Genomic DNA, 18,943 nt, shown 5'->3' on the forward strand with positions numbered 1-18,943 from the left:
AGCTACACCCTCGGGCATATGGTCCACTCGTACAAACCTCCGGACTAGCATTTATCAAGTGGACCCATCGCTACTTCTTTTCTCAAGAGAGTCATGGTAAGTAGAAGCCATGGGCAGAGGTCATGTGCTACTCACTCTAACAGCCCCCAAAGCCCCCTAGCATCAAGCAAGTACCCCGTGTTTGGTGAATCAACAAAGTGAGACACATGCTCCTCTTCCTCTGTTTTCTTCTCGTAAACTCTCTAAATGGCAGGGGACGCAGTAATAGGAAAACCTGGAAAACATCTACAGAAATGTTATATCCTACATATCCCGAATGGATACCTATAGGTCATGAGTTGTGGGTCCCTACAGGTTATATCTATAGTTCCTGGCCTTAGGCACTTAGTTTTACCAGGAAGATAGACTATTTCAGTTCTATCCACATTGCCCTTGCTGGTCAATTTATGGACACCATCTAGTTGAAAGGAAAATGGAGAAGAAATTCTGTATCCGAATATCAAACAAGAAAAATATGAATTAATAATGAATTCAAATAAAGCAAGGTTCTTAATAAAAACATATCCACGTATCAATGAAAGGGGAATTTCAGACAGGTCAATATAATCAACCTAGAATTTACATATAGAAGTCTTTACCTCCTACAAGGAAATGTGAACCTCGGTCAGACAAATCTCTGTTGTTTATGCATTTATATGTAAATTCTAAAGAAAGTAAGTTGCGGGTGTACAAATGAGCTCTTTTATGCTGACAGATGGAAGATCAACAGCAGAATCAGAGTCAGGACAGCAGAGGCACAGGGAAAAGTCAGAGGTACGGAGCTCCAGGAAGGGGCCGTCCGTCAGAAGCGCTTGGCATGGGTAGGGAATGATGCACAGCAATAAACTGCGGGGGGGAAAATAAACAGTAAAATATGAACGCAAACTCTGGCAGAATAAATGTCACCTTTCTCATCATCATCAAGGCCCTGGGGATTCAGCACTGCATGGAGAGTGAGGTGTCGGCTAGATCATCATATTACTAATGTTTCCTCCACTTCCTTTCTTTTTTAAAAATTTAATTTATTGTTTTTAATTGAAGTATAGTTGATTTACAATTCTGTGTCAGTTTCAGGTGTACAGCAAAGTGGTTTAGATATATATATGTGTGTGTATATATATATGTTCTTTTTCAGATTCTTTTCTCTTAGAGGTTATTACAAAATACTGAGTGGAGTTCCCTGTACTATACAGTAGGTTCCTGTTGTTTACCTATTTTATATACAGTAGTGCATATATGTTAATCTCAAACTCCTAATTTATCCCTTCCCCCCTTCCCCTTTGTTTTCTCTGTCTGTGGGTCTGTTTCTGTTTTGTATATAAGTTCATTTGTATCTTCCACTTCCTTTCAGTCCTGTTTAAAAGGGATAAACAGACAAAGTTTTACTGATACAAAGGATGGGTAGCACAAAATTTACAAGTAATAATACAATATATAATAGTCTTTGTTGTAAATTCTATATGACCAATTGATTCTCACAGAATCTTTTTATTAATTTTTGTCAAATTATTTTACCTGTAGTCAGCCTATTATTACCATTGACATACCACTGACTGACTATGTCAGTTATTCAAAGGGCCTGTTGATCCAACATACACAATTCTGTCCTTGGAAGAGTTATATCATCAGCATCACTGCACACACTGTTGTCTTGGAGGTTTTCTAATAAAATGATATGGGTTTGATACAAAAACCTTAAAGTCCTTGCAGGCAGAGACAGTGACCAGCTGGTAGGGAAGCTCCTGGAAAGCAGTCTAAGTTGCTTCCAGAGCTCTAGGGAAAAACAGATAACATTGCTTCCCAGTGCCCTCAGCGGCAGATCAATCAATCCAGCCTCGACAATGTGGATACTAAGCAGGGCTCAAGCATAAACTCAGAAAATACTGATTGACTTACTGAGTTGGAGACAGGCATCAACTGCATCTGCATGTTGACCACTGTTTTCAAGGAGCAAACCTCTCCTGGGCCTTGCTTTTTTCCGCAGTGAGAGACTGACCACTGGATGAAGGGCAGTCGATTGCATGGAGTAGCTTGAGGCCCTGAAGGCCTCGAGGGTTAGGGATTAAAACAAAGGACAGCCATGCCTAAATTCATAGAAATTTATTTATCTCATAAAAATCCTAAGACAACAGGTTAGAAGACTATTGTCAGTAAAGAAATGATGGGTTTATAATCCCTATTCACTTTTTAACTAATAAAATAAAATAATGATATTTATTAAGACTCTCAAACCATTCTTGAAAAATCAAGCTGTCCATTCCTTACTTCCAGGAAGAACTTAAATATATGTGAACCCAGAAAGAAGTTCTTATAACGCTTGATGTAAAAAAGTTGGGTTTTACGCCAAACCTGAACTTAGCCTGCAAATTAAAACTCTGAGAGACACGGAAACCTGTTTGATTATTTATGTCAACTCACAGCTTGAGCAGTGAATTAGGAAAATAAAAAATAATATCGCCATCTGTTTTCTTAACTAAATAATTTTACTCCCTTTCAGCATTCCTATTTATATGTTATTCCTTTGCAGTGGGAGGCTGGTAAATGGTTAGTCACCAGCTCTCTGGAAAAAGTAAAAGGGATAAACAGACAGATAAAGTTTTACTGATACAAAGGATGGGTAGCACAAAATTTACAAGTAATAATACAATATATAATAGTCTTTGTTGTAAATTCTATATGACCAATTGATTCTCACAGAATCCTTTTATTAATTTTTGTCAAATTATTTTATCTGTAGTCAGCCTACTATTACCATTGACAAACACGTGTCTTTTTGACACAAATGTGGATTGATCGTTTTATGTTAAGCAGTAAGATGAACATGAAACCATGAAGACAGATGTTGGAATTTGCCTTCTTTGTCAGTCACATGAATGACCTTGCTGAACTGAATAATGGTTTTTGGAAAATGGAAGAACCATTCTTCAACTTTGGCGGGATGGGGTAGGGTGGTGCTTTTCACAATGCATTGGCTATTGCTAATATGCTTTTATAATTAATCTGCATTATTGACATTTCCCAATGTTACATCCTACACCTGGACAATTAGCACACAAGAAATCCAGCCCTGATTTGTATAGCCTTTGCCAATGTCCATGATGTAAATGCTCCTTCCTTGGTTGATTTCCAGGTCTCATCAGTCACTGAATGTGGTGCTGGGAAGAGGTGTGCAGTGGTGTGCTGTTATATAGCATTTTCACTGATACATATTATTGAATCATATTGATTCAAAGTACATAACCTCAAGAACACAGAAATAGTAAAATGTAGTAAAATAATTAGAAAGTGGTGAGTTTTTAGTATCTGTTACCTTTGTTTTTAATATTATTTAATTGTAAGCTTACATACTTTACTTTTTAATAATGGTTCTACTTAGCAATTGGCTTGCAAAATTCCTAAAACTTCAACAACCTACTCTCACCAGCTGGCGTGAATCAGGTCCAGTGCATACCTGCTCCCTGAGTTGTCACTAAGTTCTTCAATTCTCTCTCAAGTCAGGGATATGGTAGCTTGTAAATAAAGGGCTAAAAGATAATTAGCAAAAGGAAATAAGTTCATAGGGTTTTTAAAAATACTATACATAACTCTACCATGATTCTCATTGCTTTGCTTCTAAGTAGTATTCAATCTTTAGCTCATATTGGGTGGATTTAGTGGTTTTCAAGGTACCATAATAACAGGCTAAAAATTCAGTCTATTTTCAAAATGTATTCTGAGCAGGGACAGACCCTGCTCCCATAGTCACCGACTTCCTTCCTCTTATGAGACGGGCCATTTGCTCACCACCCAGTTCCTGTTTTCCTGGATGCCGTGCCCTTTCCCATGGCAGCAGGAGCAGCTGCGTGGCTGGTTCTCTAGCCACAGAAGGAAAGCGGCAAGTAAACCCAAGACAAGGGCAAGAGTGCTTCCCTGGGCTTGCTCTGAAGTCCACACACCTGGAGGGTTTCAGGGGTGCTTCCATGACAAACGAGACTCCCAGAACTGTGTTTGTGTCACAAGCTTCAGGATTAACTACTTTGTTTGGAAAGGGGCCAAGTGTTGGTTCCAGTTGTAAAGTAAGATGTTAGGTGACTTTGAAGACTATTGGTCCTGATATAAGGAGCATCAGCGAAGCTCTTGTCCTGTCCTCTCTAAGCTCTCCGCTCAGGCCAGCTCATGGTCGGGGAACTGAGATCCCGCATGCCACGTGGCACAGCCATTAGTGAGGCTCTCGTCTGGGAGTGTGGGGATCTGATTATAGCCATTTTGCCAGTAAACCACAGAGCTGGGGCCAAAGTATTTCTAGATTTTCAGATCTTCTGCTGAGTCACACTGCCTAAAATGTGAATTATTGTTATTATTATTATTAATTTTACATTGAGCAAACTACTATCTTCTAATTGAGAATGGATAGTTTATTTCTCTCATTTTATTCCCCTAATTTAGAATTTCCTTAAAGTTCTTTAGAATGGGACACTTGTTCACAAGTTGAAAACCAATCAGCTAGAAACATCGCAATGGTCGTCACAGTGGTGCTTTAACCTTACATGTCATTTAGAGCAGGAGACAATGGCCCTTTTCCCCTCTCTGCCTTTAAAATCCTTTGCCAATTACCTTAGAAAAGTATACCCAAGGAAAGGCTGATCTCCTCAAGCCTGGTGTAGGAAAATGTATAAGAAAATGACAGTCATTGGACAGTTTAATTTTAAAAATATAAGACAAATTGAGGATCTGTAATTTGAGCTCTCTGTGCATTGAGTTTTAAAATCCCCAGGGTCTTGTCATTAAAATAAGTAGCTAATAACTTGTTAATAACGTAATCATAACAAGTACTGCAAATCTTGTAAACAAATTCAGTGCAACTAACGGGATAGACTCTACCATCACGATCCACAATGAAGGTTCAACTAAAACTGAAATCAGAGCGCGAGCTGGTTAGAAAGTTATGGGGGGAAATCCATATGCACAATCGTACTGGTTTAGACATGCACCGATGTACTTGATTAGATAGCTAAAAGTTAATATGAAAGCTTATTAATAAGAAACAAAAAGATTGAAGAGCATAGGCCAAGGGATTACTATTTACTGTTGTTACAAGTATGCAACAGAAGCTCAAACACATCACCAAAGCCCCATTCATGGTGCCCTTTGTGCCACGAGGCTGAGACATCACCCAGCCTAACCATTCTTCTCCCACCTGTGCACCAAGCATTCACCACCTCAGACTCCACAGGCTGGGCTGGCCGTGGCTACCAGGGAGAGAGTGACAGCCTGGACCAGGCCAAGGGACCTTAGTCCTGCACCGGGCGATGCAGAGGCCAAGTCCACCCAGCTTCACACTTGCCCTAACCAACTTTGAAGAGGCTGCATTTTGTCTATCCTAAGCTAAGCTCACCTTGGAAGAGAGAAAATGATGCTTCTTAGAGCAGACAGTGATTTTAAAGGAGATACAGGATTCCAAAGATTGATTGGTTGAACACCCAACTTCACTAACCCTATTCTGTTATCCCCTTGGCTACTAAGATGATCAAGAAACCCAACCCTTTAGTCTCTGGGCTGTAAGCGAGCACCTTCTAATGTCAGGAGCATTTCCAGTAGTTCCTTTGGTTTGTCAAAGCAGGAAATGGGAAACGTAGGTGGGGGCCAGGCCTGAACTGAAACTGTCCCCGAAGGAGGAAGGTGCCCGGGTGATTTCTGACTTTCAGGTGTGCGGTCACACTGCTTTGAGTCACGCGCCTGGTCTTCACTGCCGGCACACAATCATCCCTCTGCACTTGCTCACAACACATCTTATGTTCTCCAGACACAGGAGGGAAACCTCAGGCTACAACCCACGTGTGGTGAACACCGCTGGCTATTGATGCACTGTGCATCCTCCACATTTCCCAACGAGCGGGGAAAGCTGACCCCACCCCAGCTGTCAGGATGCACCTGACTCACCTCCGGGGATTCCATCCTCACCCAGGCACTGGGTCAGCACCAGACCCAACCCTGGTCCATGAGACACGAGAGGAACTCTGCAGCTGGGCGTTTCTGGGAAAGGTTCACTTTTCCTATGAAACTATTAGAAAAGATAGTGTCTCTTCCTCCTCTGAGACTTCCGGTGTGTGGATGGGATGCAGGGGACAGCCATGGCGCCCTGGGTACCAGCCTGAGGAGGAAGCCAACCCCAAAGATGATCTAGGGAAAGCCTTGATGGCAACTCTAGGCCTCAGATTCAGCACGAAGTCTGTCCCACCGGGATTCCTAATGAGATAAGAAATTCCCTAACTGTTTGATTAGGTTTGAGATGGGAGTTTTGCAACCTGTATTGATTATCTATTGCCACGGATCAAATGACCTCAAAACTTAGAGGCTTCAAAGCATAAGGATTTATCTCATAGTCTGTGTGGGTCTGGAATCCGGGATGGCTCAGCTGTGTGCAATCAAGGTGTAGACCAGAGCTGTGGTCTCACCTGCAGGCTCTACTGGGGAAGTTTTGCTTCCAGTGTCACTCAGTGGCCATAGCAGGACTCAGCTCTCATGGTCAGTGGACTGAGGGCTGCTGGCTGGAGACTCCCTCGGTCCTTGCCCCGTGGACTCTCCATAGAGCAGATCTCAGCACGGCAGCTGGCTCTCCTCGGGGTGAGCAGGTGAGAGGCTCCAGATGGAACCCACAGACTGTTTCCTCCTAGTCTCGGAGGTGACAAGTGACTTCCACTACTGCTGCTGCGTTCTACTCATTAGACACGAGTCCACGTTCAAGGGGAGGGCTACGTAAGAGGGTGAACACAGGAGGTGGGGGTCATCCGGAGCCAGGGTGCCACAGGGCGTCTTGACAGACGGACCCGGCCAGGAGACAACTGAGGAACGGAAGCCCGGGCTGGGATGCTGAAGGTGTGATGCCAAGGTCTCCGATGCAGTGCTGACGCTATGGGAACAACCTAGAGACAGACCACAGTGCCGGAGCTGGATGCCCTTTAAGACCGGTACCGCCTCCGAGTAGCTTCAACTAGTGGGGTAGCACATACAGGCCTGTGTGACGAGTATGGTGAGAAATGGATGAACACCTAGAGGGCAACAGGAGGGAGGGGTAGCCGTGCCAAAGACCAAGGGGCTCCTGGGCTGGAGCAGGGCGAGCACGGAGACCCCGCCCCTGACTGTGTGAGAGTAGGCGGAACTCACGTCACTCTGACATCCGGGCTGGGTCCCCCCAGAGCTGGCGCGAGGGCCGGCCGCGGAAGGTGGCCTCTTGGAGCTGAACAGATGCACGAGGGGATGGTCATTCTACCTCTTCCGACTACAAACTGTCCATTGGTTCAAAAAGAGCTCAGGAGAGGGGCTTCCCTGGTGGCGCAGTGGTTGGGAGTCCGCCTGCCGATGCAGGGGACGCGGGTTCGTGCCCCGGTCCGGGAGGATCCCACATGCCGCGGAGCGGCTGGGCCCGTGAGCCATGGCCGCTGAGCCTGAGCGTCCGGAGCCTGTGCTCCGCGACGGGAGAGGCCACAACAGTGAGAGGCCCGCGTACCGCAAAAAAAAAAAAAAAAAAGACGCCATCAGGTCGATTCCTGCTGGACCCATTCCGCAGTGCGACCAGGGGCCAGTGATGTAGCTGCTTCTGGCTCAGCTTCCTCCTTACAGAGGCTCCCCAGAGAGGGTTGAGCGAGCCCTCCGGGTACTCAGGTCTGATGTCCACCGCTAACACATCGTTTCTTAGACGGAGAGCACAGGTCTGACTCCTGCTGAACTCACGGGGAGACACACAAGCGCTTACGGCTGGCAGATGCAAGTGCCTACTGAGCTCCCATGGCTACAAACAGATGCAAGTTGGATGGGCATGCAGGTGAGATGCACGTGCCCACAAGGGGCGGAAATCACACCCGACACTTCACACACCAACAATCCATAGGTCCCCAGAGACGAGGGAGACCAGTACCCAGATTTCAACGGGGTGTAAAAAAATAAAACAAATGACAACAAAGGAGTCGCTTTCCCTCACTTTTTTAAAGACCTGAATCAAAGCAGGTGAACTGCTTTCTTCCTGGCTGGGCAGGTGATCCTAGCTTTTCCTGCTGTAAACGATGCCCGGAACGGTCCTGCTACATAAAAGCTCCAAGCTGGATGCATTAACCCCTGGTGCACGCGTGGTCAGGAGGACAGGGCTAGGGGACAGGAGGGGTCCTGCTATGCCCGGGCGAGGCTCTGCGTGGTCCTAACACCCACGGGGCCCCGCTCCGTCCCCCCTGCGCTGCTGTGCTCTCTTCCTGGCGTTTCTGTGGGTGTGTGAGAGGGGATGAGAAGGAAGGAGGGCAGGTGGGTTATGTCCAGGGCAGGGGAAGGTCCTTGGACATGCACGTGGGGAGAGGAAGACATGGAGAGAATGGTCCCGGGGCAGGAGAAGGAGATGGAGCCTCCAGGCAAGAAGGCAGGGAGCCTCCCGTTCGGTCCGAGGCTTGTTCATTCTCTACGCAGACCTTTGTTGCAAAGGCTCCCAAGGGCGGGGATGGGATGTATTTCCTCAGCGCTGGAGAGACCCAGGGGGAGGCTCTCCTCCTCCAGGCTGATGCAGGACTTTAAAAGCTGAGGACCTGCCTGGTGGTCCAGTGGTTAGGACTCTGAGCTTCCACTGCAGGGGTGCGGGTTCCATCCCTGGTTGGGGAACTAAGATCCCGCAGGGCGCGCAGGGCGGCCAAAAAAAAAAAAAAAATGCAGCTGCTAAATCCTGTCCTCAGTCTCCCCAGCAGATGCCACACGCTGACACTGTCCCCACAAACCCAGGCAGGGGCCTGGGGGAAGCTGGGGTCTGAGGGTTTACATAAGGTCAAGCGTAGGGCAGTCCGTGGGCCTGGCTGTCCCATCCTGTTAGGCCCCCCGAGCTCCTGGGCTGTGGCCACTCCTCACTGCCAAGGGCCACCCCCTCCCCTCAGCCCTTCCTCCCTCACGGGCTCCCCAGGGGGGACAATCCACGGTGAGGACCACGGGAGTGGCCACTGAAAGCTCACGGCCTTGGCCTGTGGGGCTTCAAAGCCACTCTCTTCAGAGATGACACAGCTCCAGAGCTGTCTAAGCCTCGGTGTCATCTGTCCCACTAATCTGTCTAATCCTCCATTTCTGAATCCCCTACAAATTTCATTTGCATTCGGAAGCATGTCCAACGTCAAGATGATCAAACAGATTTTGAGGATGGAAAAGAAGTCTTTGTGAAAAGAGATAAAATGAATCAGGATTATTTTGCCTAGAGAAAGTTGGTAAGTAATCCAACGATTATCTTCTTTCCCCAGAAGCTGGCAGGGAGCTAGCTGTCATTTCCAAAGAAGACAGAAAAAGATCAAGTGGTTCGATGGTGGAAAAGGTTGGACTTCCTAACCAGAGGGCTGCATATCTCATGTGGGCGCCAGCTGTTCCCCGGGCTGAATGCACAGAGACACTTCACCATCGGGAAAAGGCAGCCCTGGATGGTACCTGCTTTATAAGGCAATATCCCCGCGCGGCTCAGGCATCCTGACCGAGGGATGCACTCAGGCTCGATGTCCTGTGTGTGCGTGCGTGTGTCTGTGTGTACAGTGGAACACATAGAGCTAATATCCAGCTGGAGGTGGGAATGCTATACATGGTGCTTATTAAAGTCCAAAAGAAATCCCAGGAAACAACGAAGAAAGCCTGATCTCAGACAGGGTGTGACAAGAAATAGAAACAAAATGAGCCTTTAATTGTGGCTGTTGCTAGACTCACATTAAGCTGTTTCCCCTTCTGGTGCCCCAGTCTTCCCTTCTGCGGGACTAATGCTTGGCCACTGGCTGTAGAGTTCAAAGATTCTAGTCCGTTAAGTCCCCCCAGCTCTGGAGCACAGCCGCCTCGGCATTCACAGCCGGCCTGAGCCAGAGCTTAGCAATACAGCCTATACAGTTGCATCATTGCTGTGCTGTGCTGTGCTGAGTGGGCCCCCTGCGGGCACTGCGAGGACAGTTCTAATCTGAGGGACATTTATTTGCTCCTAGCCGGCTGTCTCCACCCACACGATGCAATTCTGGCTGAAGTCTAACCACAACACGAATGATTAATGGGTCAAATCATTCTTCACGGTACCTGCCTGGCATTCGGAGTGCATTCACTGTTAACTGGACACACTGCGTTGAGCGTTGAGAGAGCAAAGCTGGAGGGAAGAGGCACACACATCCCCAGGCAAGAACGGAAAGTCTGGAAACCCAGCGCCGACACCAGAGACCCGAGAGGTGAGGCGCCGACACAGATGAAACGAGAGGCACGTACGTGTGGGTCTCAGGTCGGAGGCCTCGGAAACAGCGCCTTCCCCAGGAAAGCCGAGAGTCTCTGCCACGTCTGTGTCAGGAGGAGGGTAGGGCGGGGGCGGGGGGAGCACTAACTGGGGGGGGCCCCGAGCAGTGCCTCTGGGAGGCTTCTGTGGCACCTGCCGGCCGACACCTACGTGGAATCAACAGGGGTTACTTCAGGAGGTTAAGCCCGGAGGCCCTCTGTCTCCAGTGGAAGGTACGTCACCATCACTCAGCCACACCAAGAGCACCTCACAGCTCCAGATGCAGACACACCTGGAACCAAGGGCAGCCACACCCAGCACTGAGCCCAACCTCACCCGACATCAAATCCAACCTCATCCGTCACCAAATGCAGCCACACCTGGAACCAAATCCAAACACACCCAGCACCAAACCCAACCTCGCTAAAGTTTTAACATTTTGTATCCGTAGGGTCCTATCCTTGGGTTCATTTGAATATACTGTGCAGTTGCCATGTGTTTCTGAAAGGCACAAGTATTTTTAACGGCTGAAATTATTATTATTATTATTATTATTCATTTTAATAAATAATTTAAATAAATAATTTAATTTATCAAAATTATATTTATAATTTATTTAAAATATTTATTAAATAATTTTAATAAAACAATTAATTTGAATAATTATTATTATTAAAAGGTCCCTAAACAGCTCTGTCAACTTAAAAGGAACTCTTTTTCTTCACATTAGTCTTTTTCAGGTTCACAGGATTTTTTTAGCTTATTTTTGTTGCTTACATCTATTACCTATTACAGATCCAATAACCCCTAATTTGATTTACCTCTTTAAGCCCATTTATACTATCAACCTCTTCTATTGTTTGCGGTAACAGTTTTTAAACTTTGTTTTGAAAAGGATCCTGGGCTGGAGAAAGGGTGGGGATGTCCCCCAGGCCAGTCTATCTCTCAGACCAACCGAGCAGCCCTCTTTGATCTGTTCACATTGGGAATCTATTTACAATTTTCTATAGAAATGCTTGTCTTCTGCTAATAAAGTTTTTGAAAGTTAATGACAATATAACAAATGATAGGAGTTACTAGTATCATAAATTGTGCTCATGATTATTTCTTTAAAAAATACTGTCTTCAAGCTCTAAAATTTAGAATCTTCTAGTAATTAGTAGAGTCTACACTTCATGCCCTTCATCAGACTATTAATAAAAATATTAAGACATCATTTCTTCATCAAGAAATATATCCATTATTCCTTCTCTTGCTTATAGTTCTTTAGACTTGGAAAAATATTAATTTCCTCATATATACATACCATTTCCTCCTCAAAGTGCACATAAGCCAAGGCGTCTGAATGAGTGTGGTTTGCTTGGCCCAGGTAAGCACCTGACAACCCCAAGGGCAAGGCAGGTAGAAAAATATCCTCTCTACTGGAAGGCTTCTTTTTGTTTACCAAGAAATTTGGGTTGAGACCCAAATCCAGCCAGCTGCAATACTACTTTAGTGCAAGTTCCTAAAAAATTTTAAATTTCTATCTGCAGCTGTCTGAATCTAAAAAGAAGCTCAGCATATTTTGTTGTGGTTTGGGCTACTTTTTCAAAATTATTATCTTTTAACCTAAAGCCAAGACTTTGGTTAAAAGTTCTGCTGTAGTGCCATTATTGTACTTTTAATTCATGGGGATTTCTGATGGGGATGGAAGTCTGCTTTGAAATGGCCACCAAGACCGCTGACCTCAAAAACTATTCAAAGTTATTGACAGGAGGAAGGGAGCTTCTGGCCTCCTCCTCAATCCCCCCAGAAAAGTCTATGGACCAGAGATAGACCCACAGCAGGTACTACCATCCATACCTCCTCTTTGTACATGTTCCGCAGAGAGGGAACTGTCCCTACCATTTTCACTTTAAAATGCCCATCTCCCTTTTTCTGAGACCCCTGTGAGTGCCAGCTGCCCACCCCCAGGCCAGGCTCTCCAAACTCGTTGGACACAGACCTTGGTCCTTCAAGGCTGAATCGGGAGGTCCTACTAGGGGTTAAAATGGGCTGTCTGGGCTTCCCTGGTGGCGCAGTGGTTGGGAATCCGCCTACCGATGCAGGGGACACAGGTTCGTGCCCCGGTCCGGGAGGATCCCACATGCCGCGGAGCGGCTGGGACCGTGAGCCATGGCCGCTGAGCCTGCGCGTCCGGAGCCTGTGCTCCGCAATGGGTGAGGCCACAACAGTGAGAGGCCCGCGCACCGCAAAAAAAAAAAAAAAAAAGGGCTCTCTGGCCTGGAGGTTGGCAGGATTCACCACATCTACACTACCCTAACCATGGATGCTTCTTAGAATTTCAACAAGGACTCTCAATCTGAGTTCATCATCCATTTATGAAAAGAGTGGGGAGAAATCTTGGAAGGCAGAATGGGAGTCTCATTACGAAAAAAAAAAAAAAGAAAACCAGATTTATTTGAAGGAGCTTCTGATCACATTTCCTTCAAATCAGATAGATTCTCCTTTGGGAAAGACGATGGGCTGACATGAAATATTGGCTGTATCTCCTTAGCAAAATCGATTCCCAGGCTGTGGAATGCTAAGACATTAAAATCGAGGTATTGGCCAGGGGGAAAATGCTGACCAGCAGCCAAGGAGCTCTTATGAAAGGTTTAGGGACCAACAGTGTGACCACTTATCCTTGGGCGTCTTTTCCCTTTGGGGGTTGTAGCCATGAGATCAATAGCAAAATGTGCGGCTGCCCGGGAGACGGAAGGGCACTCCTGTAATGGCTGAAGCACTTGTGTCAGGGGCTTATCTCCGTCCCTCCATAAATGAAACAACAAACACTGAATGATTTTAGAATAAAATTGGCCACCCCCGGCTGGTGGACCTAGAGACCCCCATCTCTCCTCTCCCTTGTAACATGAGGGACCAGGCTATCATGGTCGAATACGTCTCTGCTCACAGATACCAGGATTGCACCCTGTTTACTCCGGCTTCTCTTTTTCTCAAAGAATACCATATAGGAAAGCTCTATAAGTGGAGATCAATTTCAAACAGGGTGCTCAAAAAATGACTGAACTGGGGGCTTCCCTGGTGGCGCAGTGGTTGAGAGTCCGCCTGCCGATGCAGGGGACACGGGTTCGTGCCCCGGTCCGGGAAGATCCCACATGCCGCGGAGTGGCTGGGCCCGTGAGCCATGGCCGCTGAGCCTGCGCGTCCGGAGCCTGTGCTCCGCGACGGGAGAGGCCACAGCAGTGAGCGGCCTGCGTACCGCAACCAAAAGCGCCGTCCTGGCACTCATCCGCTTCCGTCAGGGAGGCGCCGGCCCCCGGCCACACTCACCAGCTCTCCATCACTCGCACTCTCCCGAGCCTCCTGGACCACCACGCCCTTCCCACCTCCTAAACGCCCGCATCACCCCCAGAAACTATGCCTGAAGGATATCCCTGACTCCCAACCGTTCATTTCCAGACTTTCTTTCTTTAGCCCAAATGTTTTCCGAGTTAATGCCATCACGGAGGAAGCCGGGGCAGGGGTGAGAAGCAGTGCTGAGATGCAGGCCAAGCACCCAGGGGCGCGCGCGGACGCCGTCACTCACCCGTCCTGCCCTTCCGGTCCTCCTCCCTGCCCTCCGTGCGGGTGGGCACCAGGGGGCTGGACGGCGGGGGCTGGGCTGCAGGGGGAGCTGGTGCACGCCTCTTCTTCTTCTGTAAGTCCATCTGTGACCCCAGAGACACCTGTGAAGCACAAGGTAGGACAAACAGTCAGCGTGAGGGTGTCTGTGCACGTGGGGGAGGTGGCCGGCGTGACGGGCACCCCGAGGAGGGCGGGCAGGTTGCCGGTCCCCTTTCTGGGGCTCCTGGGCAGGCGGTGCAGGCATATGGGTGTGAGGGCTTGCTGGTTGCCCGGGACTGGCCCTGAGGGGGTCCGGGGATGCTCAGAGATGCCCCCCAAGATGCCCCCAAGGCGGCAGGGGGCGGGGGCTCTGCCCTGTATTTCCTAGGGGCTCCAGGCAAATCAGAAGACTTGGAAATCTCTCCTCAGCATAACTATGAGAAAGGGGATCCTGAGCTCTCACTTAAATGCGAAGAAGAACTATTCCTTCTGGAAGCTTCACCAAGGGTCCCGTGATGTGCCCCTGCAGAGGAAGGACAGAGGGCGCCTCTGGCCTTACCCTTGGCCTTTCTCTCGCTCTCCTGCCCCTGCAGCCAGGGTAGCAACTGTCCACAGGCCGACCGCCCCGCACCCAGAACTGCAATGGATTTGCCAGCCCGTGGGACACGGGCATAGGGGACACCATGCTCCCACCCAGCACGGAAACCCAGCTCCTCTGGGAGACTCAACAATGACAGATGCACAGCTTCTAAAGGCGGCCTGTTAGCATCGAGCAGGTCTCATGGTTGAAGGGGAAATCCGTTTTGTCTGCAAGGCTGGATTCACTGATTCCAGGTCTCTGTTCCCGAAACAGCGCAAACTGTTCCTCTCCTCTGCACTACAGACAAAGCTCTCCTGCATCCACCCTCACTGATGAAACTGCATGTAAAGAGCAGTGTGCCACCTGCAGAGGATGTGCAAGGGACCACAAGATGCCTGTGCTTGGCTCCTGCCCTGGGGGGCTTACAGCAGCCTCGGACCTCCAAGTCCAAGGAGGCGCTGGTCCTTCAAGTGCTCGTCCTGGGAGAGGTGCTGCCAACACCCCCTGCTGGGCCCCGAGTCCTGCTCTTGGAGCAGCTCCTTGGTTTATCAGCTCAGGTTCACAGTGGATGCACTGCGCGTCTCCTCCTCCCAAGGAGTGGAGCCTCATCTGCTGGGCCGGACCTGGTGCTGTGTGTGTGTGTATGTGTGTGTGTGTAAAAGGTCTTTTACAGGCTACCCTGGTGGCTCAGTGGTTGAGAGTCCGCCTGCCGATGCAGGGGACGCGGGTTCGCGCCCCGGTCCGGGAGGATCCCACATGCCGCGGAGCGGCTGGGCCCATGAGCCATGGCCGCTGAGCCTGCGCGTCCGGAGCCTGTGCTCCGCAACGGGAGAGGCCGCAGCAGTGAGAGGCCCGCGTACCGCAAAAAAAAAAAAAAGAAAAGAAAACCACACACGAAAATAGGTCTTTTACAACTTCATCAGTAATACATATCTATTGCAATTTTTTTTTAATTATAAAAGGAAGAAAAAAAAATCCCTTAATTGACACTCGGTTAACTGCGAACAATCGGCACACATTTTTCTGGTCTTTCTGTTTTCTTTTAAAAGTCATCTTTTTTCTATCCTTCTACCACAATACATTATAACCACCTCCTATACCTTTAACATTCCATGTTTTATGAAAAACATGGACATGAAAAGGCAAACAGTTCCACAAGGCTCCGAGTCAAACCCACAGCTCCTAGCCCACTCCAACAGCAGCCACTTCAAACTACTCTTCGTCTAGCATTTACTCCGTTTTTCTACATAAAGAGCTTACTCTGCTGTTTCTTGACTTTTCCCATGTTCGATTTTGGCTTCCTGCTCGAGAAGTTCTTTGAGACACAGGCAAACACACAGACCCACAACCCCACACATACTTTTCCTCCCCAGTCTTTGAAAAAAAGTTAGAGCACAATATTCAAATTAACATTCACTATTTAGTTATCCATGTAGAGTTATAATAGATATTATAATTATGAAAACAGAAGTTTTCTTCAAGTGCAACTTTCTGTGGCCGAGACATATAATGTGTATGTTGACTACATTTTCTTTCTAGATGAACTTTCGTTTGCTCTGAACTTGATAACTGATTTGTTTTCTTACTTTTTCTTCTCAGTGAGTTTCCTGGAAATTCCTTTACCCAGATTTTTTATCCTTCGCTTCCTGGATCCTATGCCTTTTTAAAAATTCACTTCTTCATTTTAGGGGGGCACTTTTTTTTTTTTTTTTTTTTTGTGCTGTACGCGGGCCTCTCACTGTTGTGACCTTCTCCCGTTGCAGAGCACAGGCTCCGGACGCGCAGGCTCAGCGGCCATGGCTCACGGGCCCAGCCGCTCCGCGGCATGTGGGATCTTCCCGGACCGGGGCACGAACCCCTGTCCCCTGCATCGGCAGGCGGACTCTCAACCACTGCGCCACCAGGGAAGCCCCTAGGGGGGCACTTTCGATCAGCTTTCTGAGACAAGATGGGTACGGGGTAAAATTCTGAGATCTTGAAAACCTAAAAATGTTTTTGTTCTCTTACACTGAGCAGTCGGCACGGTACCTGTGAGGTCTACACCGGAAAGGTCTCTCAGGATGCTCAGCTCGCACTCCAGTGTCTTCCAGCCTGCAGCCCTGCAGTGGGGACACCCACCCCCATCCCAACCCCAGGCTGGCTGGCTGTCTTCCTTCCTTCCACAGGCTTGAGCATCTTCTCACTCCTTGAGCCCTGGACCATCCTGGCATGCCCTGGGTGAAGCTGCTTTCACCCTCTGCTGGGTCATCCACGGACCCCAGCCATCTGTACATCCTGCGATTCTGCAGAATGTTCTAGTGTTCCTCGTCAAAGATTTTTTCCTTCTTTCTCTTTTCTCCTTTCTTTCTGGATTCCAATGAGTTGAACGCTGCAAGTTCTAAATCAGTTTTCTAATTTTTCTTGAATATTCTTTGTTTTCATTGAAATACAGTTGATTTACAATGCTGTGTTAATTTCTGCTGGACAGCAAAGTAATTCCGTTATATATACATTCTTTTTTATGTTCTTTTTCCATTAGGGTTTATCAGAGGATATTGAATATAGTTCCCTGTGCTCTACAGTAGGACCTTGTTGTTTATCCATCCTGTATATAATAGTTTGCATCTGCTCATCCCAAACTCCCAGGCCATCCCTCTCCCCGCCTGTCCCCTTGGCAACCACAAGTCTGTTCTCTGTGTCTTTGAGTCTGTTTCTGTTTCATAGATGGGTTCATTTCTGTCATATTTGAATATTTTTGACTAATTAACATTTCCCCCCCCTCTCTTAGAAACGCCCTTTATTTCATTATCCAACCCTTCTGGCTTTTAAATTTTTGGTTACTATATTTTTAATTTCCAAGTGCTGTTTCTTGTTATATCTTTTTGAAATAGATTCATGTATGTTTCCTGGATACATTCTCTTCTCTTTTCTCTCTGAGGCTGTTAATTTGTATCTTTAAAAATATGTCTTTCTACTCAGCCGTAAAAAAAATGAAATCATGCCATTTGCAGCAACATGGATGGACCTAGAGATTGTTATACTCAGTGAAGTAAGTTAGAGAAAGACAAATATCATATGATATTGCTTATATGTGGAATCTAAGAAAATGATACAAGTGAACTTAGTTATGAAACGGAAATAGACTCACAGACATAGAAAAGAAACTTACAGTTACCAAAGGGGAAAGGTGGTGGGGAGGGATAAATTAGGAATTTGGGAGTAACGCACACACACTACTATAGATAACATAGATAAACAACAAGGGAACTATACTCAATATTTTGTAATAACTTACATGGGAAGAGACTCTGGGAATATATAGATATGTAACTGAATCACTTTGCTGTACACCTGAAACTAACACAACCTTGTGAATCAACTATACTCCAATAGAACGTGTCTTTATTTTCAGTTTCTTTGGTTATACACACGTTTTCTCCACGTTCCTTTTTTCTCTCTTTGTCGTGGCCTCCTCTCTGGCGCATCCTGACCTTGCCTCAATCTCTGGTGATGCTTGGCCAACTGATCCTAATTCAGTGTGTTTCTGTGGACAGGGTCTGTGGACACTCACGGGATTCCGTGTGGGTACCTGGGAAGAAATCTGGTGAGCTCACTGGGGGATCCCCAAATATCCATGTTGGTAGGATCCTCTCTTCCAACCTCCTGCCTGCAGGTGGCAGCTGGCCTTGCAGAGTAGGGTCCAGTGGGAAGGCCTGGGCTCTCATGCCGCACTGGGCTTCACTGCTCCCTGACGTCCTAGGGTCAGTCTCTCTCTCCTTCCTTGTTGTCTGGAGTTCATGGGCAGCAGGGCGGGGCCTGGAGGCCTTGCTGCTTCACAGCCAGACAGCCTGTCCTTGGTCAGCAGCTGTCCTGCCCACTGCTGTGCAAAGGACTCGCACCCACTGTCCTGAGTCTCGTGGAGGCCGGGCCTCTTCCGATGGCCTCTCCACCTGGCCTGCGCCTCTCAACTTCTTCTGCTTTGCCAGGAACTTAAGCACCATCAACTCATTGTGGTTCCACGTGTCTACTGACAACGGTCCTTGTTCCTTCTCCCCATCTCTTTGCCATCGTGGACTTAATGCTTTTTATTCATTTTAATGGGGTTTTGAGAGGAGAGAGCTAGACGAGCTTGTTCCATCAGCCACGTTTTCCCGTATCTTTTAAAGGCTGCCCAGTACTGCATGGATTCCTCCAGCCACAGTTCATTCAATTCACCCCCTCTGTCTTTGGTGGAATATTAAGACTGTGGTTTTGACTATGACAGATTAAACTTTGTACACCTCCTTTATCTTTCCCATATGTCTTTTTCTTTCTCTTCTTTTCCTTTTCTGAGTTTCCAATACATTTCTTGACTGAAACCTCTGAAGTAAGGAACATGTAAAGGCTGGAGGAAAATCAGAGTCAAAAACTGTTTCCCGATGGTAAGAATCCTTGTCACGTGGTTACCTCGCACTGAGCTCGGGATTAAAGTCACCAGGAGTTTTTGAAATAAATGGTTGTCAAAGCTTTCCACTTTTCTGTTAGTATCT

At 47.3% G+C, this 18,943-nt stretch overlaps 1 protein-coding gene across 11 annotated transcripts in view; it reads right to left on the reverse strand.

Moving 5' to 3' along the window:
• Window positions 1-18,943, reverse strand: part of COBL (cordon-bleu WH2 repeat protein) — a 239,419-nt gene that overhangs the window by 42,362 nt on the left and 178,114 nt on the right. For 7 of the 11 annotated variants that reach the window (XM_081244504.1, XM_081244506.1, XM_081244501.1 and 4 more), the window contains 2 exons: window positions 13,839-13,977; window positions 10,267-10,437 (listed from right to left, as the gene is read on the reverse strand). In XM_081244504.1, the coding sequence (XP_081100630.1) occupies window positions 10,267-10,437; window positions 13,839-13,977 (310 nt within the window). Of the gene's footprint in view, window positions 1-757; window positions 886-10,266; window positions 10,438-13,838; window positions 13,978-18,943 lie in introns of those variants that run through there. The other 4 variants (XM_081244510.1, XM_081244502.1, XM_081244511.1 and 1 more) reach the window with 2 other exon arrangements.

Source organism: Mesoplodon bidens (assembly GCF_964165515.1).
Source record: "Mesoplodon bidens genome assembly, chromosome: 9".
Lineage (NCBI taxonomy): Eukaryota > Metazoa > Chordata > Mammalia > Artiodactyla > Ziphiidae > Mesoplodon > Mesoplodon bidens.